At 42.5% G+C, this 25187-nt stretch overlaps 1 protein-coding gene across 2 annotated transcripts in view; it reads left to right on the forward strand.

Moving 5' to 3' along the window:
• The window catches only part of FBXW8 (F-box and WD repeat domain containing 8), a 103968-nt gene that overhangs the window by 25791 nt on the left and 52990 nt on the right, over positions 1–25187 (forward strand). For both annotated transcript variants that reach the window (XM_069496910.1, XM_069496911.1), the window contains exons 3-5: positions 3222–3386; positions 5760–5848; positions 19195–19352. In XM_069496910.1, the coding sequence (XP_069353011.1) occupies positions 3222–3386; positions 5760–5848; positions 19195–19352 (412 nt within the window). The remainder of the gene's footprint in view (positions 1–3221; positions 3387–5759; positions 5849–19194; positions 19353–25187) is intronic.

Raw genomic sequence — 25187 nt, forward strand, 5'->3', positions numbered from 1 at the left:
CCATGCCTACAGAGAAAGCGACTTAGGTGATGTGACTATTTATCATACCTGAAACTTGAATGCACACATATACAGCAGAAGTGTGATTAAGGAGGCTAGAACTTTAATGTGCCATCAGAGTGTTACGTTGGTCAATACTGCTTTGATATGCTTTTGGTTGAATAAGGTATTGTAATAATGATTATTTTTGGTATGATTTGCTTGAGACAGAAAGTCAGAAATTTTGAGACTGAATTAAGCTGAGTTCTTGGTTTTTGGCCAAGAAATTTTTACTTTGTAAGCTTTAGCCTCTGTCTGTATGTCTTACGTCTTTTTGTTCCTCTAGTCCTTCATTCCTGCCTCCTTTTGTGTTAAATAGATATTTGCTAGTATGCCATTTTAATTCCATTGTTTATTTTACTGTATTTTGTTTGTTTGTTTTTTCTTAATGGTTGCCCAGGGATTGCAATGAACATCTTAACTTAAAAATCCTGGTTTGGATTAATACCCACTTAAATTCTAATAGTACACCCAAAACCCTGCTACCATATAGCTTTGTTTTGCATATGTTGGTACAGTTGGATGGTGTCCCACAGGCTCTGAGGCTCTGTTCGTTTTCCTCATTTTTGTTTCGTTTTTGTTTTGTTGTTTTGGGGTTTCTTTTTTCTTTTTCTTCCTTGGATTAGATAATCTCAATTATCCTGTCTTTAAATTTGATGGTTTTTCTGCTAGCTCAACTTTTAAATTTTTAACAGTTTTTTTAGAGACAGGGTCTTACTATGTTGCCCAGGTTGGTCTTGAACTCCTGTCCTCAAGCAATCCTCCTGCCTCAGTCTTGCCTGCTCAGATTTGTTGTTGAGCCCCTCTGGTGAATTTTTTGTTTCAGTTACTGTACTTCTCAATGTCAGAACTTCTGTTTGATTCTTTTTTATAATTCCTATCTCTTTATCAATATTCTCTATGTGGGAAGACGTTGTTCTTATACTTTCCTTTATTTCTTTAGACATGCTTTCCTTTCATATTTTGAACATATTTAAAATAGCTGCTTTAAAGTCTGTTTAGTAAGCCCAATGTCTGGATTTTCTCAGGGATAGTTTCTGCTGACTGCTTTTTTCCCTGTGTATGTGTCCTACTTCCCATTTCTTTTCATGTCTTATAATTTTTTTTGTTGTTGTTAAAAACTGGACATTTTAAATAATGACAATTCTGGAAATCAGTTTCTCCCCCCCCTGCAGAATTTGTTGTTGCTGGTTTTTGGGGGTTTTTTCCTGTTGTTGCTGCTCTTTGTTTAGTGATTTTTCTACACTAATTCTCTAGTTTGTATTTTTTGTCAAGTGCAGCTGCTGAAGTTTCTGCTTGGTTAGCTTAGAGCTAGTGATTGGACAGGGATTTCCTTAAGTCCATTGAACCATCACGTCTCTCAGGTTTTGCTGAGGTGCTTTCTGTATGTTGGAGCACTCCCTTCGCCTTTCTAGCAGTTTACAGCTCTGCCTTAGCCTTCACCTCCTGCTTGTGCAGATCCTCAAGGCTAGCCAGAGTTGAGAGACCAGGGCCTTCCCAGTCTTTCCTGTGTACATGTACAGCCCTATATACGCATGTGGCATTCTAGACCCCCAGGAATATATTGGAGGCTTTCAAAGCCCCCTGTGGACATCCATTTTTCAGTTTCTTCTTTTAAGCTTTTTGGTCAGCCTCTTGCTGGCCCCAACTGCCAGTGCCACCTCAGGCAGCTGCAGTGTTCAAACAGTTTGCCCCTTATTGTTTTGGACAAATGCCCTTGAGATAGGGTCGAGAAATCATTCCGTCAGGTCAGATAAAGACAAACTTTGAGAATAGAGCTTTCCAGCAAGCTGCCAGATAGGTCAAATGCTGACAGTTCTCTGGGGATTGGAATTTTGGGGAGCTCTAAACCTGTCTGGCCTTTCCCGTGACTACTAGGCTGCTGGTTTTTACAGCTGCCATACTTGTGACGCTATTGGTTTTTAAGGCTACCATGGAGCTGGAGGAAGAGATAGGATTAGGGCAAATTAAAACAAGCCAAAGGTCACTGTTCTTACTTGAGATTCAGCCATTTTTCGTGAATAAATGTTTCTCAGAACGTGGTAAGCCTTTCATTAATTTCCAGAGTTCTGAAAAAGTCGGTCGTGGTCATTCTTGGCAGCCTTCTTGTTGCTTTTGGAGGAGCAGGGTTTTGTAGGTCTTTACCCTGCTGTTCCAAGAGTGAACTCCCTATCAGTGCTCCATCACCCAGGGCCTTGTGTAGTGAGAGTCTGCCCTGCACACGCCGTATGCTGGCTCTGGCTTTCTCTCACGTTCTCTTTTCTTGTCTCTCTGTCCTTGGAGTGGCCCTAAGGGGATGTTAAAGAGCACGGGGTACTGTAAACACGGGTCGCCACTCCCACTGTGGGCAGCAAGCGCTGAGCACTGGATCCTGCGTTCCCAGAGCGTGCTGCAGACCCAGCTCATGATCTGCCGGGTCAGTTTCTCGTCCTGACGGCAGAGTCCACCCTTTGCACTCTGGCCAGCTTTGTGCATCATCCTGTGATGAAGTAAACCCATTTTCCTCCCATGTTAGGGTTGGAAAACAAAACACCAATCACTAAAATGGCCATTTCCTTTGGATACTGTTGGGATTTGAAACTCAGGCCAGACATAACATTAATTTCTGTATATAGGATCTTACAGTCCTGGTTAACAGCTTGAGTTTTCTTTTAATTTTAAGACAGTCTATACATTTAAAATCTAAGTTTTCACATGTCATATAAATTTGAATTTCTTATGTGACCAGAAGTTTAAGTTATGGGTTCTTGTTTTATGAAAGCCTTTCTTTTCAGATGCCATTGATCTCCAATTCTATAAATGAAAATAAGTGCTATTGGTAAAAAGTAAAGAGATTCTGTTCTGAAAAGCAGTGTATGATCATATAGCTAATTACCATGTTAAAGTTTGTATTTTTTTGCATTTTATGTATTTGTGTATTTTCTTCTCTTATTCGTTAGGTTACAATTTAACCAAGGAGTCTAAAATGTGATATTACATGGTGGTACAACAATTTTGAAATCTTGAAAGATAAAACTGGAAACATTTGCTTGTATTTTTTTTCACCTCAGAGTGTTTTGTTAATGAGACATTTTATACTGCCATAAACCCAGGGCAATAATATAGGTGTTGATTGATTTTTGGATGGCAAGGGGCTTTTCTAATTGCAGGATCTGACATTTGTGTCACTTCTGCGGTTTTAGGTGAGCAAGACATGGAAGGTGATTGCAGAAGATGAAGTGCTGTGGTACAGGCTGTGCCAGCAGGAAGGGCACCTTCCAGAGAGCAGCATCTCGGACTATTCTTGTTGGAAGCTCATCTTTCAAGAGTGCCGAGCCAAGGAACACATGTTAAGAACCAACTGGAAGGTAGGCAGTGTCCAACATCATTACCTGTAGAAGAACAGTCTACGAGGACATGGGAATCCAAGCCTTCACTCACAGCCTGAGGTTAACTGCCAAAAGCAAAGGGAGTGGGGTGTGTTGAGCCGCCCCTTCAGCTGTTGGTGATGTGTTGCCCATTTTGTTCTCCATTAGAATATCTACCCCCATTTTCAGCCACAAGATTTGGGAGCATCTTTTTGCTTTCCAGGAGAGGAAGGCATGAGATTGGGTTGCCAGCCACTTCCCCTCTGATTGTTAGAGGAGGATTATCGTTGGAGGAGGCTCAGTGCAGCCCCTTTCACTTTTAGCAATGCTCTGGAGGGACCAAGAAAGCAAAAGCACCACCTGCATACAAAGGAGGAGCTGAAAATGTCATTTCCAGTAAATGTAAGAGGGAGATTATTAAATATCTCTAAGCACTGTCTTCTCTTCCCTCACATAACCTATTGGCTTGCTTCCATAACATTTATCACTTCAAAGTCTCTACAGAAATATTAGATCACAGCTAAGAATTTGCACAGTGAAGTGTTTCTATAGGAAATAACTGTCAAGAGCCGTGTTACATAAAGCTGTTTGAGGCATGACGAGACAGCGGCATGGTGGCAGCGTTTCTTCCCCACTCTCAAGGCTGGATATTCAGTCGTAGAGAGGGGATGGAACCATGCTCTTTTCTCTCCCGTAAAGGTCGATCCTAATAGACTTGGAGATTAACAAGCTCATTACTGGACAGTGACTTATTGCCTATGTGCATGGCTGTCCCTAGTCACCTCATAACCTGATTAGTGACCGATATGCTTGATCTGGGCAACCTCACACAGTTTCTAGCAAAGTTAATAAGAGCAGCATTTCTCTAATTCAGGGTTTCTCAACCGAGCACTAGTAAGATTTGGGGCCAGATTATTCTTTGTGGTCAGAGCTGTCTTGTACATTGCAGAATGTTGAGCAGCATCTCTGGACTCTACCGACTAGACATCAGTAGCATTCTCCTCCTTCCCCCAATTGTGACAACCAAAAATATCTCCAGACATTGCTAGGTGTTCCCTGGGGGACAAAATCACCCTTGGTTAAGAACCGGCATCTTGAGAATTAGTGTAGCTATGGTTTCTTAGGCTGCTAAGACGCCACCATTAAGCAAATTCACTCTGGACCTGCAATGTCCGTTTGCATCTACTCAAGGTAATAAACTCCTCTGGAGGGAGCCCCCAGCATTCTCACCTGTATGTCTGGTTAGGCCTGTGTGATGAACACAGATGAGAGGCAGGCAGAAAGGTGTGACAAAGAAAGCTGCCCAGACAAACTGGGGGCCAGGGTCTAACCCTGGTTGAAGGGGCTGCAATTTAAGGAAAGCTTGGGAGCTGGGTGTTAACTGAGGCCAAGCATGAGAGCTGGAGATATTCAGTGTCCCCTGGCTCACATTCAGAGTTGTCAGACCCTGAGAGAGAAAGAAGCAGCCCCATTTTTTTGCTTCCTCTTTGGTGATAGAGAAAGCAAGGGAGGAAGGCAGGTACATCCTTACTTGGGCTGGAGGTGCCAGAAGTGAAGGTGGTTGAAGACTCACTTCGTAGCATTTGGCACTTAAGAACACTGTACAAGTTATATACAATTTAAGTGAATGTCTATTCATTGTTTCTCTCAAACAAGCACAAAGCCACCTTTGGTAAGTGCTCAAGAAATGGTTTTCTTTTCTTTTCTTTTTTTTTTTTTTTTTTTTTGAGACAGAGTCTCGCTTTTTTGCCTGGACTAGAGTGAGTGCCGTGCGTCAGCCTAGCTCACAGCAACCTCAAACTCCTGGGCTTAAGCAGTCCTCCCGCCTCAGCCTCCCAAGTAGCTGGGACTACAGGCATGTGCCACCATGCCTGGCTAATTTTTTCTATATATATTTTAGTTGGCCAGATAATTTCTTTTTATTTTTTTTAGTAGAGACGGGGTCTCGCTCTTGCTCAGGCTGGTCTTGAACTCCTGACCTTGAGCGATCCACCCGCCTCGGCCTCCCAGAGTGCTAGGATTACAGGCGTGAGCCACCGCACCCGGCCTAAGAAATGGTTTTCTATTGAGTGAACAGGAGTAGAACTGCAGGCAGAGTGTGGAGGAGACTTCTCTTTGGAGTGTCGCAAGCCCATTTCCTGATAGTATTAATAATGAGAACTATATGAATGAATTATAAATGATGCATCTTTCATTAAATGTAATTTGTTGTTTGTTTGTTTTTTGGACAGGGTCTCCCTCTGTTGTTCTATAACTTTGAATGCAGTACTGTACATTCCATAAAAAGTAACTATGGAATGTGATGAGAGCAAAATGCTTTGTGTTTGGCTATCCCAAGAATAGTGTAACCTTCGTCCCCTTTTCCTTACGCAGAATCGCAAAGGTGCTGTGAGTGAGCTGGAGCATGTTCCTGACGCAGTGTTGTGTGATGTGCATTCTCACGATGGTGTTGTCATTGCTGGGTAAGCAAAACCATTTTCACTTAGTGCTCTTCGTCTTAAGGTCTTTCATTTTTCGTGTACCTCCTGCTGAGTCCTAGTGACCTTATCTTGCCTTGAGAACATGTACCTTCCTCAGTTACAGCCCGTGCTCAAGAGGAAAATCTGTGATTCTGTTCCCTGGGATGTGAGAGCTCGGGAGTGAGTGGCGAGAAGCAAGCCGTGCGGAGCGCATCTGCAGTGCATTTGTCTCAATATGTCTTCCCAGCTTTTAAATCACTCCCGTGGCATGTTATGTTAGATTTTCATTAAGGCAAACAGTTTGTATTTTATGAAGACATAAAAAAGTCAAGCAAAAATAATAAGTGTTGGCACAAACCGGTCCTGTTCTTATTCTCTTATTCTGACGCTTTTATGTGTGGCTGTGGCCACGTATGATCTTTTTTCCCCCACCACGCCCACCACATAGTAGGTATTTGCCGTTTAAGGTATTTGCTGAAATAGGCTTTTTATTTGTCTCCCTTGCCAAGAAATTTAATTTAAGTTTCTGTAAATTCCTTTGGCTTTTGTTCTAAAAACCACTTTCATGAATTCTTCATGTTTTGCTGCAGATGTACATTTCTGTATTTCTTTAACACACAATACGATCTGTTTTCTTTTTGGATCAGGAAGGTATTTTGAAGCACAGTCTCAAATTATATGCTTAATGCCATAAAGTAGAGACCAGAACACTTAAATTTCTAAGTCTGGATCTGCTTGTGAGCCACCTCAGGGAGGTTCCTGCCTGTAGGAAAACAAAAATAAAGCTTGGACTTAAAAACTTAGTAGTTGGTGAGTCTTTTTCTTTAAATAAAAATCTTTCCTTAAGCAGCATTCTTTAAAAAGGAATACCATTTGAATTGAATTCCCAGCAGTCAGATTATTTTAATATTTTGTGGTATGCAGTGCCTATGAAAAAGTATTTTTGCTTTAAACAAGCTATGCCCAGGAGTAAGGCTTTTCTTCAGCTTCTGTTTCACAGGCTATGATTTAGAGGTTAATGCCCTTCCTGGGAGTGCTGTGGAACTATTATTTTATAAAGATTAGTGGACCAGAAATCTGGAATTCTGTCCATCCAGTTATCAGTGCGCACTGGGCTACTGTACCTCGTTGCAAAAACATGGGCCTAAGTGCTCCTGATACACAAGGTCCTTTCTGTCCCTGAATTCTGCAATTGGTGGTAACTCCAAAAGGTACTTGTATCATTCTAGCTGAAAGGGGTCTCCACCTAGTGTGTGAGAAGACAGTTGAGGACAGAATGCTGAGACTGGACTGAAAGAGTTATAAAAAGAAATGTGAAGTAAAGGAGAGGCTTCAGTCTCAGAGCCGATTATGAATTTCATATCTGGACATGGAACCCCTGAAAGGCAGGCCCACTGCAAGTGAAGATGCCAGTCCGTCTTCCCCTGCTTCTCTGCTCCCTTGAGGTCTGTGCAGCATTACAGATTATGCCAGCACAAAGCAAAGCGATGGCAGAGTTTTGTGGATCAATAGGATGAAACTTGATCTGTAGGTCAGAGAGGCTCCTCATGGCTCCTCTTTCAAAGAGAACTTTACGTTTATGGCTTAGCCTGAGATACTTCAGCCTTGCTTGTATATGTAGAGCATCTTGTGTTTATCATTAAAATTTTATCTGGTGGTTACGATGCTTGTTTTCTGGGTCAGATCTTGAATCCCTTTTCATTTGAGACAGCGGTGTTTGTGGTTACCTCATTCCCAATCAATGTTGTATTCACCAGGCTTTCTACAGTTATGTATCTCTAAGGAGCTTCTTAAAGAGACAGTGGCTACCTCACCACTTCTTTCTCTTGTACTTACTTGCATTTCTCTTTTTTTTTCCTTCCCTTCCCTTTTCTCTTTCTTTACTATAAGTGGAATCTGTTCAGAGGCTTAGTTTTTTGTATTTAGCACTAAAGTATAGAAAATTTTTGCATTTAAACCTGTTAAGTGTATTTCATATCCTTGATGGAGAGCAAAGGCTGTTGGAAAGTCTCTTCTCACCTTTTCACTTCTCTATAAATTGTTCCTGGTTTTTTGGGGGTCATGTTGCATAGGCTTAAACTGACATTTATTGCAGTTATCCTCACAGTCGACCCGGTCATGGTTCTTCCTTGCTCTTTTCACACAAAACTAGAGTAACTTTAAAGTAGTCATTCACTCATAAACTCACCTGACAGACACTCGAGTACCTGTCCTGGGAACAGGACCTGCCCCCTGCCTATCTGAGGCTTGTTTTTCCAGCAGGGAAGCAGGCGTTTTTCTCAAAGCATTTGAACCTTCACTCTTTTGTCCATAAGACTTGGCTTAGTAAAGTATCTAATGAATGAGTTCCATTTACATTTTCCTGATGTTCAGAGTTCTTTGACTTTGTTTCCAACTTACCTTTTTTTCTGATTATTCTCCTCAAGTGTCCTTTTGTTTTTTTTTTCCCCCACACTGTTCTATTTAGTCACTTCCGACCACATTTATTTATTTCTTTTTAAAGTAAAATACGATCATGTACCACATAAGGACAGTTCGGTCAACGACGGGCCCCGTATATGATGGTGGCTGCACCACGTGGCCTAGGTGTGTGGTAGGCTGTGCCATCTAGGTTTGTGTGAGAATATTCTATGACATTTGTACAACAACAAATGCTAGCGAAGCATTTCTCAGAACGTATCCATTATTGAACAATGCATGACTGTATAATTCACATACCATAAGATTCGCCCTTTCAAAGTGTACAATTCCGTGATTTTTTTTTTTAAGTAAATCTATGAGGTTGTGCAACCAACACCACTAATTCCAGAACATTGTCATCACCCCAAAAAGAAACGTAATACCCACTAAGGCCCAGTCCAGTCCTGTCTCCTTCCAGAGGTTTCTGTAGCACTCCAGCCTGATGACCTCCCCCACCCCGTATCTGCTTGTCTCCTAACTCCTAGAGAAGTGAGTCTCTGCAGTCTCTAGGGCAGCTAAGCACGTGGCCTCATGGCGCCACTTAAATATTTTTGTTTTACATTGTTATTTTATTTAGAGATAAATTTTTACTTTACAGCCATCTACTATGTTTTCTTTCCAGTAATTTGTAAGCATCTTTTAAAACTCGGGGTGGTATGTAATATTTCATTCATTGTATACTGTTTTGTGTGGAATAAGCATGAAAATGTAATACACAGATTCCCCCTGCCACCTATATACTACGTGTTATGTGGGAAACTGGAGAAATGCCTACTTTCTCTTGTCTGTTCTCTAATTTTCTAGTTTTTTCAACTTCGAATCATACAGTTTTAAACCTGGAAGGAACTTCAGAGATGATCTGTTCCAGAATCCTTATTTTGTGTGAGGCAGAGGTGGCCCAGAGCCAGGATGGGCGCGGTGCACAGGGCCGCTCTGCTGTGCTTCTGTGACATCCACGCACGCACAGAGCTGGGCGGCGGAGCTGCCTTCTTCTCCGGCCTGCGCTGGCTGCTCTGAAACCTTCTGGATTATATTGTCATTTTGGCTTTTCTTTTGTAGCATGTATATTTCTTTTCTTTTTAAAAACAAAAGCAGCGGTAAAGCCATGCTGTTTTTGCAACAATGTCAGAAAATAGGGAAGAGAAAGCCACCTAAATCCTAGCATGTAACACAACCCCTATTATGGCTTTTGGTGTATCTGGTTTTCAGTTTGTTTTTCTATGCCTGTTTTTACATAATATAACCTACACTATATTGTGGCCTTGTTCTCCTCACTGCACTGGAATTTTTTTCATGTTATTACATACTTTTCAGTACTTTTTTTGATTTGTAGCAAAAACTCCTTGAATCCTGTTTTCTTACTCCCCTAGTAGTGGACATTAAAACCATTGCTTATGTTTCATTTTGTGTATACAGTGAATATTTTATGTGTAGAAGTGTGCAGATTTTTCTCCTTTTTAGTACTACAAATCTTTAAAAATTATTAAACCTTTTTTTTTTTTTTTTGAGACAAGGTCTTGCTCTGTCACCTGGTCTAGAATGCAGTGACATCATCATAGCTCACTGCAGCCTCAAACTCCTGGGCTCAAGGGATCCTCCTGCCTCAGCCTCCTGAGTATCTGGGACTACAGGTGCGGGCCACCATGCCCGGCTAATTTTTCTGTTATATTTTTTATAGAGACCAGGGGTCTCCTACTTGCTCAGGCTGGTCTCGAACTCCTGGCCTCAAGCAATTCTCTTGCCTCAGCCTCCCAGAGTGCCAGGGTTACAGGTGTGAGCCACCACACCTTGCCAAATTATTAAATTAAAAATTGTAGAAACTTTAAATTCCATGTAAGTGTATAAAAATAGTTAAAGTTCTTCCATTGTCCTCCCCTAGTCTCACATTCCTGATTATTTTTTAGGCTAGAGTCCCGTAAGTGAAATTACTGGACTTAGGGGAATGAATTCTTATGCTTTTTCAGATTAATACATTATTTAAAAATACCTTTATAATCCTCAGCTTCTTTCCAAGTTAACCTTATGATTTGAAGTCTCCACACCATCCCTGTCATCTCCTTGTCAGTGCCATATGCAATGAGAGCACACGCCCCCCTGCCGCCCTTCTTTCCTCTGCTGTCTAACCTCCCACCAGCTGGCTTCCATCCCAGCTCTTCCACTGTGTTGCACACTCTGGTCACCACCGACCTTTCGGTTAATGAACCAATGGCCTTTTCTTGGCTTGTCCTCTCCAGCCTGTTAGCAGCCTTTGGTCCTATTGACTTACCCCTCTTGAAATGGTGGGGACTCTGTGTGAAGCATCTCTGTGCCCTCAGAGCCTAACATCAGTCCCAGTAGCAAGGAAAGTGTATATGGAAGGAAAGTTCTCCTTTGGTGACCTCACACTCTTGTGAACTTCCTTGGACTCCTGTGAGCTCCTTCTCTGGCCCTCGCACTCGCCTTTCTGTGGTGTCACTAGGCCCCTTAGGCAGGGATGTAGCATCCCAGGAAAATGGCTGCACCTGTTAATTGTCATCTTTGCTGGTGTGAGATAAGTGGACATTCCTTATCCTCACTTATTCCTAACTGTGACTGAGCCATTCAGACACAACATTTACTTTGATTTTTCAGCTAAAATTACCCATATCTTTAACTTGAGAAAATTGCTATTCAGAAGTCACCAGTCTCTACAGAATCAGTCATTCGTCTTTCTCTCAAAGTGAAGCATCTGTCTGCATTTTCTCTGTGGATCCCCTGAAATGCTAGTGAGGTTTAGTGTGTATTTTTCTTGTGGTTTAGAAGAAGAGATACTATCTAGAAAGTTTGTTGGTAAGTGATCAGGAAATGTGCGTTTTGTTTCTTTGTTTTGTTTTGCACTTTGGTGGTCACAGCTCTTAGAATTTTAGAACGTTTTTAAGGTTTCATGTTTTAGGAAAAACAATAGAAGAAAAGGGGATAAGAGAATATCTCTGTTCTGTTTGTGATGCTTGGACTGTTCTCCTTCTCCCCAGCTGCACTGTGGAAGTTGAGTGTGGCAAACAGATGACATCATGAGTTCAGGAGGGCCATAGTAGAAACCTAAGGTGTCAGGCTAGGTGTAATTTGCCGTAAGCAGTGAAGGAGAGCCACCTAGTGAACGAGAGCATCTCAGGTAAAACCTGGAGCTCTTTGGAGGCCCCCGTGCCAGCTCTGCTAACCATTAAGCTATTAGCTCTCCAGAAGCTTTTATCAGATGCCCAGGAGTATGGTGGTGTTTTGCAATAAAAGTCCCTCACTGTTACTTAAGATTCATAAGGCTGAAGCATTTCAGTTTGCATAAGAAAACATACTTTTCTGTTCACATTAGAGGACCATTTTTCTCCCCTTTCAGTTTAAAAATATATTAACATCCTCTTTGTGTTCAGGTTTTTTTCATTACCCCTACTAAATGTTTTCTCCCTGATTTCTGCTGATGTGATCTGCCTTTTTGGCACAGCTCCTGCCTTTACTGGAAGGAATAGCAAGTGTGTATCCATGTTTCTCCTCTGCCAAATGTGGTTGGAGGGAGAACTGTATCATTTAATGTTGTAAAATATTAGCTCTCTTCTTTCCCTAAAAATACTCAGTAGTCCCGTTTTTGTCTCATTCTCTTTGAGACAAGTGTGCCCAAGTAGATACATAACAAAACTGCCCACTCCTCTCTAGCGACCAAGTGAATTCTGGCTACTGCTTCAGCTGCCAGATGTGACCTGATTCCTATGTGTTTTTTATCTTTATCAGCTCTGTCCACACAACCTGGACATCAGAGCTGAGAGCGTTTCCAGTCTTCTGTAGACAGGAAGGAAAATTTGGGACTTGTAGTTTATACATGTAAAATTTGGTGTCTGAATCCCTGCTTGATTCAATTTGCCTATTGCTACTTTAGTTGAATTTGATCATTGTTTATAATTAAGAACTATTGGAAAATAGTTTAAATGTAGTCACCTAAGGTAACTTAAATACCTTGCTTTTAGCCATTTATTTCTTTATTTTTCCCAATAATGAAAAATGCACCTTTGTATCAGCTGTGTACCGTGCCAACATATTAATAGTGCCTTCAATATGAACTAGTTTGTATTTACCCTAAATGTTAAAACAGTGTCTATTGACGGACAGAAGTCCTTAAGGATGGTGTTTCTAATACTCTGTTAGCTTTGTGTGAATGTATAAAAAATAGATAATACCAATGGATTACTTTGAGGCTCTTGAGATAACTGATACTTTCTAAGTACAGATTGTTGATAAAGTTGTATTAGATCAATGTCACACATACTTACTAAGGACATGCTTTCCATCTTTCTCCTTTTTAAAAAACTTTCAGTCTTGTGTAGATTTTTGCTACTGCTTATTATGACATTGGACTATTTCCCATAAGGAATTTGATCATTACCCGTCAGTGACCTCTTTTTAAAAATACTTCAAAGTTTGTTTATTTTCTGCTGTGAAGTATACATGCTCTTCTGGTAAATAAGTCTGAGGTAAGATATTGATAAGCGACTGAAGGAGAGAGCATTACATTTATTATGTCTTTAATGAAGGAGCTCGAGAATATCCTTAATAAATACTGGTGAACTCATGATGGCATTTATCCATCTCTGGTTCTCCAAGGAATAATGGGAAGGGCCACAGCTACAATAACTCTGCATAATCATCATTGACTCTAACTCTATTGATTGTGATTAACCAAGATGTATGGAAAACAGTTTTAAGTGTGCAGTGCATGTATCTCGTAAGGTCCATTAAGATGTTCATTATTTTTCAATTGATGCGTCTTAAGTTCCACTCGATGTTTGTAGTAGTGCATTTCCACAGAAAGACTCTGCACCGTGGGATTGAGTTCATTTTGTTAATTGCATAATACAACACAATCATGTTTCATGGAAAATAGTAAATACTCTTCTATTGATTTGTAATCTTTGGTATTACTGAAGAAAGTATGGAGCAAGTAAATATTTCTTCAAACCTCTACATGTTAAGGGCACGAACGTTTCTTGAAATGCGGGCACTGTAGTTTTAGGGGCCTCTGCCTAATTTCTCAGTAGGCTTTAAACCACTTCCCTCTTCTAGGTTTGAGTCAGTAGATTCATTAATTCAGTCAACATTCACTAAGCAGGGATGAGTACCCCATACACATCCCCTGCTCTTGGGGAGTTTACAGGCTGACAAGGGCTACAATTACTGGTGGTTACAGAGCAGTGTGGGAGACGTGAGGGTGGGGGAAGAGCAGGGCACATAACACGCTAGGGGGAGCTGCCTCTTACAGGCTCAGCATTGGCCAGGTTCCTCCTGGGAGGTGGCATTTCACCTGAGTCCCGAAGGATGTCTGGACTTGGCCAGGCGGAGCTTTGCATGGAGCAGGGGTGCTGCCTTCCTCACTCCCCACCCGGTTGTGGTCATTAAAAATCCCTAACGGCACTGATTCTTCTGGTAAGCTGAATGGAATACAGCTTCGGAATCCTTCTCAACACAGGGCTATAGGCAGCCACTACCAGTTTGTTGAATTTGACAAACAGATGGAACCACTTGCTGTTCCGACCTGAGGCTTCATGACAAGGCTCCTCTTGGCTGCTGTGGGTGCTGATCAGGATAAAACCGTGACTTCCTTTGGGGGTGGTTGTATACGTATGATCCTGTAGAAGGGGAAGTTTTATCAGCTGTTCTAACTCTCCTTCTACATCATCGGAAAAGCAAGTGTAGGAGGACGGCTTGCATCTGCCTGGCCCCACAGGCCTGCTTCCAGCATACTGAGATTGTTCTGTTAGCTTCTCACCTTCCAGTTGCAAGTCAGTGGTAGGATTGATGAGTTAGGGTCGGGGCTGTGTCCTGCAAGCCTGAGTCACAATACTGAGAACAATAAATTCCTTATATTACCCTTAAATGGAGATGGTTCTTAAAAGCAGTATTTATTTAAAGACACTGTCATCTAAGGAGGCAGAGTGGCTTGTTGCCTAAGCAGTGATTGAGAAAAACCGGGGGCGCATTTTGATCCCAGCTGTGCCACTAAAATGTTTCTTGTGACCTTGGGTAAGTCACTTAACCTTACTTGTGAGCATTCTTAAAATAATCCCCCAGGTTGTTATGAAGAGCCTTGAAAAAATTTGTTTTTAGCGAATAAGAGCTGGCACGTGGAAGTGGAATGGAACCCCTGCTGGGTATTTATGAAGAAGAAAGGTTAAAGGTTGGTTTTAGCTGTACAGTGTTTCTTCTAGTCTCTTAGTCTAAATAAGTAGTCTCCTTATTGGAAACTTACTAGTTAATGGAAGCTCTTTGGCGGTAAATCATTTTAAATTGGCAATTGCTCTGGTGTGCCGAGCTTGAGAGATGCTCTATTCTCATTCGTTCAACAAAAAAATCAGCTGTGGTCTCTGACCTATTTATTTAGAGGTAGACTCAACCTTGCCAAGCGTAGAAAAGACTGGGAAAGCATACAGTTTCACTGGCCCGTGCCATGGGCTGGGGCACATCGTTACTCATTTGGAAAAGGCTTTTTTCTCCTTCAGTTTTTCTTTAGTGTTCTTACATCAGCTAGTATATTAGTTGCAGTTGTACTTTGCACAGACACTAATTAGAGAGCCATCAACACTGGGGTCCAAAGGCTTACTGACAATGCAACTGTCATAGTGGTGTGTCTTAATTGGTTGAGTGTAATTGTCATTAGGCAGCAATAAAGACATCTGGAGCTCTGGATAAAAATCAGCCTTTTCCCTACCTCCGTTCGATATCTGTTCTTGCCTCTCCTGGCCAATGTTGTTAAGCACTTTCAGATCACATTTAGGGTTTGGTCCAAGTCCTTCTGCCCCAACCAATGTTTGACTCTCCTGAAAATGTCTCTTTCTTTAACACAAGTTCATTAGAGTCTGACTCTCATGCGATAGTGGCTTTCTCGTGCATTCAGTTTGGGAGCCTGCTGCTGAGTCATAAATCCAGACCCACTGAAATAGGGTACTTAGTCTCTGTTCCATCAATATAGGAGACAGAGTCTTTTATATTTTACCTCCTGAGTCATTTTGCAGCAAAACATTTATGTTTTTACCATGCTCTTTGGCCATGAAGAATAGAGTTACTTGAAATAGGTATGTATGGAGAATTTCATGTTTACTGAGATAGCTTATCCCATGTTTTACAGAGATTATTTTAATCAGTTTGGAAACAAGTGCAAGAAGTCTCGTGCACCTCAATGTGTGCATTCTGGGTGTTTCACTAATCATTAGCACAGGAGGGTGGGCTGGGGAAATAAAAAGAGGTGCCCCTCAAACCAGTCAGGTCGTTACTTGTGGACACTCCCTTTTAATCACCATTTATTTTTGTGTGCTTAATACAGAGAGTCAGTCTGTGTGCAAGGAACTGTTACAGAGGTACAGCAGAGCCTTCTCGAGGACTTTCTAGCCAAGTTGCAGAGACGTGATCTATGCATATGGAATATAGCAATGAATGTCATTTCTTCAAATAAAGGGCATAGTAGTTGAGTCAGGGAAGCCTTTGTGGAGGAGGGGAGGGCCTGTGCTAGACCTCGAGGGGTTTGGGAGGTTTGGGCCAGGTCAGTGGTTCTCAATCTGGGCTGCACATCGACGACACTGATGCCTGGTCCCACCCTTGACAGTTAGGTTTCTTTGGTCTGGGGTGTGCTAGAGTATAGGGAGTTTAAAAAGCATTCCAGGTGGTTCAGATGGGCAGCCAGGGTGGAGCCCCACCAGGCTGGGTGCTGAGGAGGGAAGGCACTCCAGGCGGGGGGATGATGGAGCTGGGGTTCGGAGGCAAGAGTGTTTAGAAGCTTGTCTGGAGGCTGGCTCGTGCTAAGAAAGAGAAGGTGAGGCTAGGGAGAGGGCTGGAAGCTCGTCTGTGAAGTGTTTTCAGTAGACCTCGTAATTAAACCTTTATCAATAAGGCATTAAGAGGTAAGACCTTACAGAGGGCTCCCTGTAAGGGTATGTGTCAAGCACTGTTCTCTTCTGATTGTTGTCCTTCTAGTCCAGCGGTCCCCAACCTTTTTGGCACCAGGGACCGGTTTCATGGAAGACAATTTTTCCACAGTGATGGGGAGTGGCTGTAAATACAGATGAAGCTTTCCGTGCTCACCAGTGCTCGCCTCCTGCTGTGTACACCCCTGGTTGCAATTTTTCCTCAGACGGATGAGGGAGGGGAGGACGGGGGTGGGATGGAGCTCTGTGGCCCGGTCCCTAACAGGCCTCGGACCGGTACCGGGGGTTGGGGACCGCAGTTCTAGTCATTAGATGTACAGCTGTGAACAAGACCCTGACCTCCGAGGTTTATAGGCTGGTAGGGAGACAAATAGTAAGATAATCACACGCACACAATCGCCATGAGGGAAACGTCCAGGTTGCCATCAAGGTGGATCATAGTGTGAGGGGATATGGTCTAGTGACCCACCTCAGGGCGGGTGAGGGAGAAAGGGAGTGTTTCCCGAAGACAGATTCATGCAGTCGTCAAGTATTTTGGGGGGCTTGGCTTGCACAGGTTGTTGGAAGGCGTGTGCAGCTGAGAAGGGGGGAGCCTGTAACAGTCAGGGGAAGTGTTGAGGGCTTCAGACCAGGACAGTGACTCTGGGAATGAGAACGGAAAGAGCCTGGTGGCCGGAGCGTATGTAGCAGTGTGGGTGCTGGGCAAGGGCAGAGTTGAAGGGGCCCCTCTGTTTTCCTATCAGGGACCTGAGATGGATGATACCACTGATTAAAAATAAGGAATTCAGACACCAGCTATGATAGTTCGGTGGTGATCTGAAGCTGGTTGAGGGGAGCACGCATAGCTTGAGTGGGAGTCTGTCTTTACAGGAGAAAGGCTTGTCAGGAACCTTTCAGATGTTAATAGAGTGCTGTTCTCATGGGATCCCTGCCCTCCCTCTCTCCTCTTCCCTACCTCCTCCCCCCTAATACAAGGATCAGCTCAACAGTTTGTACTTGTCTGTTCACTTCTGTCTGTTTCAGCAGGTAAAGCACCTTTTTTCAAGCTTTGCTCTGTTTGTTGCTGCTTTGCCTGGGAACTCTTTGTGTTACGGTGGCTGGAGCTCAGGGCATCAAAACTCTGCTCTGCGCTCTGTCCTCCCACTGTGGCCCCTAAGGGGGCACCACAGAGAGCAGCGGGAAGACTACTAGCGTGGTGTAATACACGTTACTGAAAAACAGTGACCAAGACTGACGGGAAGTAAATAAACTTTCCTTGTTTGTGCACTTCTTTTTCTTAAAGTTTCTTAGTTCTCTGATCTCCTAAATTCGCTTGCTTTTTCTTTCTTTCACTTACCTTCTCTGTATTTCTGAAAGATTTTGCCATCCTTCTTATTTTTTCTGAATCAGCTAGTTCCTTTCACATAGAATTTAACCCTAAGAAACTAATCACACACAGTCTAGAAATTCAAGCTGTTATTGCTATTCAGTGTCTCTGTCACTAAGCAAGTGGCCTTACTGCAGAGAACGGCCTGAGTTGTTTTCAGGGTGTCAAGTATGGGCTATGTGTTCTGGTGTAGGGCTCCTCATTGAGAAGGGTGATCGGACCACTGCCTGAGAGCCTGGGAACCAGTGGCCGTGCTCTGGCCGGAGTGATGTCAGTATCTGCCCTTGCTTGCTCATTGCTGGGCTTAAGGACCCTTGTGCTGTGAGCGTTTTTCTGTTTACTAGAGAGTGGTCAGAGGTACAGCACCTAGTTTCAGAAAGCGCGTCTCTGCAGTTGTGCTCTCTATAGCACATGCGCACTCCAAGTGCTGTCCTGTAGGTAGAGAGCCGAGTTCTCCAACCTGGAGAATTGGTGTGACAGAACGACCTTTGGGTGGTGTAACATACATGTGTACTGTAGATTAATAATCTGGGGGGAGTACTGGTAAATGAGGCATTCCTGAATCGGAGCATTCTTAGTTGCTTTATCAAGAAATCTTACCTGAGATTGATCTTCTATAGCTATTTCATAAAGGTATCACGTCAATAGATTTCAGTGATTCAGTGAATCTCAGAGGTTATCTTGTTCAGCTCTACAAAGAAACCCCGAAGGAACTATGGCTAGGGCCTCAGGAAGACGATGAACCCCTTAAAATTTTCTGCCTATCTTCGTGTTTGTGTGGGCACAGCATGAGGCCTTAGAGGCCTCTCTCCCGTCTGCCTCCATAACACACAGTTGCTTTACGTGTGGAATGAACCTCTCTGTAGCAGATGTAAGCGACTGAACTTAAATACCAGTGGCAGGCATCGCCCCATCTCATCATCTGTCCATTCCATTATCTGGGGGGCCTTGTGTCTGAGCAGGTTCTGGCCCTGCCTTGGCTTTGATGGAGAGAGTCATTTGTTGGAGTGGCAGTAGTGATAGCAGAGAGTGAGCGCTCCTGTTTTCTAGGCAAAGCCAGGGAGTGTCATGCATTCGGCAAGAGCTTTTCATAAGAAGGCAGCACTGTCTGGCTGCTAAAGGCAAGATTTAATTGTTTCAGCAAATCAATGAGTCTTCGGGGACTTTAATCAGTCAAATCTGATGCATGGATGAGGTATTAGAAAGCCTGTGCCTGTAAGACATTAGTTCTTAGTATCCCTGCGGCATCTCTCTGTCTTTCGTGTGTGTGTGTGTGTGTGTAAATAGTGTTGCTTACACAAATTTCTGCTAGTGATCCTTTTAGTGGGAGAACTTACGGTAGCAGATTGGTTATAATAGCGTAAAAGGAAAAGCAAGGAGATCTGGAGACCCACTTCTTATTATCATTTTCTCATTTGAAATTGTCACCATTGTGCTGTGAGAATGTGAAACGCATTCACAGCCTTCTGTCATCTAGTTGACATTTTCTCCGGTTGGAATTAGTCGTCTAAACAGTGCCTCCGTTGTTTTAAGGCCCTCCACATTTCTCCCACCACGGCCCTGTTCTTCAGTCCCCTTCTGGAACCAAGTATGTCCTTCTTTTCCAGATATACATCAGGGGACGTGAGAGTGTGGGACACCCGCACCTGGGACTACGTAGCCCCCTTCCTGGAATCAGAGTATGAGGAGGATGAGTCTGGAATGCAGCCATATGTCTCCTTTGTGAGGATAAACAGCTCGCTGGCGGTAGCGGCTTATGAGGATGGTAAGTAACCACAACCCTCCTCCCTATTAAGGAAAAAAAAAAGCTTTACAAAAATTAAGCAGCTGCGGCCGGCTCCCCCCTGTAATCCCTCCATACGTACATGTGGGCACACACACATGTTCACACACATACTCACTTTTGCCTTTATGTGAAGAAGTTGGCCAGTAACCCTCAATGCATTAGTAGGCATTGGAACACAGCACCCATTAAAACTGGTGTTTAATTCCTACTGGAACTGTCAGGCTGGGTGTTAGTGCCAGACACAAGGCTGGCCAAGCCATCTTAAGCAAATAACTTGTTTGGTGTAAAATATTAAATATACTTGGCCTACTTTTCCTTTAGCCTCTGCTCAGCCCAAAGAGAATAGTGAAAAAGGGATAGACATAGATAATCTATTGACAAATATGGACATAGAAAAATGAAAGTCAGTGCCTACCTTTTCCTGGCACTTACGTACCATAGAACATAATTGATAATAATACGTTGTCTCTTTGGCACTGATAGAATTCTTTTTGAGCAGCTATGGGTTTATTGAACTAGGTAAGAATAGTCTAAAACTAGTTTCTCTTATGTAAAGAGATACATGACAGGTTATAGCTAATGGAGATAATAATTTCAATGGCCGTGATGTGCTATACACCTGCCTCTCATGCTCCTAACCCCTGTTGTATTGTGAAGTTTTGAATCTCCAAAAGCTTTGTTTCCCTGCTTGTCTGAAAGTTGGCCCACAACACATTTCAGAGTGTTAGTGTTGATATCATAGCACCATTGCAAATCTTTAGAGTCAGTGTAACATCAGCACTTGGCACAGAGGGACAAAACTCTAGTACAGTGGCTGTGGGGAATTTTCTATCCATATGCTGTTTTAAAATAAAAATTAGGACTGAGATCTTGAAAATGTTTTTATTACTTTAGCAACATGAACTCTGTTCTTTCGGTTTGATGTTAGTAGACACTGTTTTTCTTTTCAGCCTATAGAAATTTAGCTAAGCTTTTATTGTGGCATTATTATTAATATTTGAGATATGTTTATTGAGATCTTGGATAGATAACATAAGAGCAGCGTAAGCATGTTTGCTACTTTACAAATTATCAGTTTTTTGTTTTTTTTTTCCAAATCACCTATGCAAAAGTTGCAGTACTTTTAAGGTAGAATCATGCAGTTTTAGAATCATTTCATAGCCTCACCATGCCGTTCACACATATGAATGTGCACACACATACTCTTCTACAAATGGGGAAACTGAGGTCCAAAGAAGCCAGCTAAATAATTTGCTTGAGGTTGAAGTCCGTAGTGAATCCAGAACCGATTGTGTCTCCCAGACCGTGCTGCAGTGGTAGTGCTGTTTATGGATCCTGAACACAGAGACGCTTGTGGAAATGTGCACCTGATTTACTTGCAGCCCGCATCTCTTATCTTGAGTGAGCTTGAAAATAAAGCTTGAGGTGATGTGCAAGTGTGCTGCTGCTGGCTTTATTTTATTTTTATTTATGTTTTTGAGACAGCCTCTCTTGTTGCCTGGGCTAGAGTGTGGTGGCATCGTGATAGCTCACTACAACCTCCAATTCCTGGGCTCAAGCGATCCTCTTGTCTCAGTCTCCGAGGTAGCTGGGACTACAGGGGCACGCCACCATGCCTGGCTAATTATTTCTGTTTTGAGTAGAGACAGGGCCTCACTCATGCTCAGACTGGTCTGGAACTCCTAAGCTCTCGTGATCCTCCGGCCTTGGCCTCCCAGAGTCCTAGCATTATAGGTGTGAGCCACCATGCTGAGCCTGCTGCTGGCCTTATATTGTTGGTTAGAATTGTTTTTGTTGCCCTCATCCCCATTGTTGCATAGAAATATTGGAGAACAATGTAGATGTGATAAAGAATCTATGTTCTTTGGTAAATGCTTGGCAAGTGACTGCTAAAATATATTTTAAATACTTGGTTTAAAAAATTGGTAAAATTTGGCTGGGTGTGGTGGCTCACGCCTGTAATCCTAGCACTCTGGGAGGACGAGGCAGGAGGATTGCTCGAGGTCAAGAGTTCGAGACCAGCCTGAGCAAGAGTGAGACCCCGTCTCTACTAAAAATAGAAAGAAATGATCTGGACAGCTAAAAATACATATACAAAAAAATTAGCCGGGCATGGTGGCACATGCCTGTAGTCCCAGCTACTCAGGAGGCTGAGGCAGAAGGATTGCTTGAGCCCAGGAGTTTGAGATTGCTGTGAGCTAGGCTGACACCACAGCACTCTAGCCCGGGCAACAGAGCAAGACTCTGTCTTAAAAAAAAAAAAAAAAGTCAAAGAAAATATATCCAAAAAGAAGTCGAAATGTTCCTCCCTCTCCCCATACTTCTAGGCCCTCTCACATCTTACACATTGGTCCCACTCTATTTACTTTTCTGTACCTTTCTTCACCTCATGACACATCCTGGTGATCTTCCATGTTAGCACTTACAGGGTAAACCTTATTCTTAATGCCTGTGTAGTACTGCATTATGTGTCTGTGCTATAATTTATTTATTAGGGCCCGTATTGATGTGCATTTGAGTTGTTTATTTTTGTCTTTGAAAACAGTGCTGCAAGCAATATCCTTGAACAAATGCCATGATGGACTTGTGCAAGTATAGCCGTGGGCTCAAGTGCTAGTGATTGCTGAGTCGGAGGCTCTGGCTGCTTTAGGTTTTGATAAATATTGCCAAATTGCCCTCAAGAAAGTTTTGCCAGTTTAGTCTCACCAAAAGCATATGAGAGTGACTGTTCCTGATATGTGAAAATGGTGTTTTACTGCTGTTTTTGTTTGCTTTTGTTTGTTTGTTTTTTTTTTTTTTTTTTTTTTTTTTTTTTTTTTTTTTTTTTTTTTTTTTTGAGACACAGTCTTACTCTGTCACCTGGGCTAGAGTGCCATAGTGTCATCATAGCTCACTGCAACTTCAAACTCCTGGGCTCATGTGATCTTCCTGCCTCAGCCTCCCCAGTACCAAGTAGCTGGGACTACAGGCATATGCCACCATGCCTGGCTAGTTTTTCTATTTTTAGTAGAGAAGAGGTCTCACTCTTGCTCCGGCTAGTCTAGAACTCCTGAGCTCAGGTGATCCTCCTACCTCCCAGAGTGCTGGGATTATAGGTGTGAGCCACTGCACCTGGCCCTAGTTCCTTCTTTTTTTCTTTTTTTCCCCCTATTACTATTATGGCTAGTTTTGATGTTTTTATATTAATCAATATAGAATTCATTCTGGGTTAGTATGAGATAAGGATCCAAGGATATCTTTTTTCCAGTCTCTCTTAGAAAGCCCTTCTCTACCTCCCTGGTTTGAGGTGCTGCCTTTATAAGCTTTTAGAGGTGAGATTCATTTTGTGTCTGGGTCTGTTTCGTGACTTTATGTTCTGTTTCAGTTGGTCTGTCTGGCAGTTTAAGTTTACACCATTAAGTTTGTCAGTCTGTCCTTTTGGGTTTCATATCACGCTCGGGAAGATGATTACTCTACAATTAGGTAAAATCTATAGTTCCTCCAAGGCTGCCATGTTTATAGTGAAATCTTTGGTTTTTGTCCCAAGTTCACTTTGGTATTAAAGGTTATTTCTTTTATAAGAGCTCTTGTGTTTTCTTTCTTTCTCATGCTGAGCTTGTTTTACCAGACTGATCTGGGTGGTTACTATTTCTGTGATAAACAACTTCTCATTCTTGCCCGAGACTTCAGGTGGCTCTATCTCTGCTCTCACTTCCGTTTAGCAGATTGACGCTGCGATATTTATACCAACATTTTCATGAATAGCTACTTCTGGCCAAAGACAGAATCAAATAGTCAAACCCACATTTTTATATTGTTCCTTTCCAGGAGCAGCTCACCAACACTTCTTAGGCAAAAACATGGCAAAAAGGGGTCTGCTGTACAAAATTCGTGACTGTGCCCACAGAAAAGAAGACTAAGAATATAAAATGAGTTAATGAACTTTAGCTCTCTGGTCGTGCCAAAGTGAAGCTCTGCAGCCGCCGAGACCCCCTCGGAAGTCTACACACGCATTCTCCATGGAAGGAGGATCCAGGGGGAGAGATGTGACCTGCTTTGGGAGAAAGCAAGTCATCCCTCCATCCTTTTTAGCCTCCTTGCCCTGCAGGAACACTGTACACGCACCTGGGGTGTTGAGATTTGGCAAGGTGATCCACAGTTGTGATTTTTTTGAATTCCAACCCACTGGCCTCATATTTCTTCTGCCTTGTTTCCGATTGTCAGCACTGGCCGTCCTCCAGTTTGATTTTACCACTAATTGTGTTGCACGTTACCGTACCGAAATGAATCAAATCAAAATGCTTTTCCTGGAGCATTAGATAAAGCAGGCGAAGGTTCTGAGTAATGAGCAGATGCTGCTAATGCAGGGACAGCGGAGACCTTGCCAGGACTCCATCTGCTCCATGCTTGCCTGCCTTTGGCCTGGCGCCACAGCATTAGGGAATGGCAGAGTGCTCGAAACCCGCTCCCTGGTCACAGAGTTTGTCTTGAACGCCTACTCTTTGGTGAGAAATGAGATTACACACTTCTTAGGTACAAAGAAGTTCTTATTTGTCCCCCTCAGTGGAGAGAGAGGCAAGATCCAGTGCGTATTAGCATGTGGAAACCTAGATGGGACAGCCAACAGTCAGTCCTCTTTATGTGGTGCCATCAAGCAAGGCAAAGTGGCTTATCCACTTGTGCAGCACTCCCAGAACAATTGTCTGAACACACACATGCTCCATTGTCTGGGACTGTGCCTGCTCTGGGCCGAAGTGACTGTGATTTCTCATTTACTGACGTATTAACAATGGATGGGAGTGAGTCTCTCAAGCTTCGTTTTAGCAGTGAACAGTAGGACCATGTTTTAGTTAGATGGCTGTGAAGACTAGGTGTTTCTCAAGGTTTATTTACAATTTCATATTTCATAAAAAAATCAGTTCTTAGTTTTGCTGATATATATTGGTGACGACACTTGAAGGTAATGCATGACCTTTGAATGCAGTGTACAACTTCACCACCCCTTTGTGAACACTGAATTTTAGAAGTGGATTTTTAACATGCTGAAGCGCTACTTGGGAGATGGCTAGGACAATTGACTGGATTGTGGAGAATTTTGTTTTTTGTCAATACCTTTCTTTTCCAGTCATTTTTCTCTTAAAAGTTTCAATAATCCATTCTTGCCTTGATACCTTTGCCTACCCTTAGGTCTAGGAATACTTCTTATTCAAACACTAGGCAGACAAAACAGAATGAAACAACTTTTAACAAAAACTCAAAAAATAACCAGGTATGGTCCTTCTAAAAGATAGAGTACATTTATAAACTTAACTATTTTTTTTTTTAAACAGTAGGAATGCTCACATTTTAAAGATATTCAGAGGAAAATTACAAAATTTAAATGCAGGGTTCTGAATTAGGTGGTTTTGTTGTTTAGGAAATCTTTCTTAGGGCATTGAACTTTATAGTTGACTGCTACCGGCATGTTCTAGGATATTAGATTTTGTTTCATAGACAAGCCATAGCCACCATATTATGTGATGGAGGAAGTTGCTGAATGAAAATGCTGTTCTAAAAGTTTTTCTGTTGTTCAGTAAGAAGAGCTTGAAATTATACTTACTTATTCATGCCTTGGACAGAATATGCATTATAACGGAATAACGGGGCAGAGTTCCTCACATGGGAGTCCACAGATATGGCCTTAGGTAGGAGTTGTGAGAGATCTAGGAATTTTTTAAAAATCCATGTTTTTATTTTTATGGTAATACTAAAAAAATAACCTAGATCTTTGACCCTGTGACTGCACTGTGCTTTGGGATTGCGGTATGTGAATTTGCACTTTGTGTGTACAGGCTG

This window comes from Eulemur rufifrons, chromosome 21 (genome assembly GCF_041146395.1).
Source record: "Eulemur rufifrons isolate Redbay chromosome 21, OSU_ERuf_1, whole genome shotgun sequence".
Lineage (NCBI taxonomy): Eukaryota > Metazoa > Chordata > Mammalia > Primates > Lemuridae > Eulemur > Eulemur rufifrons.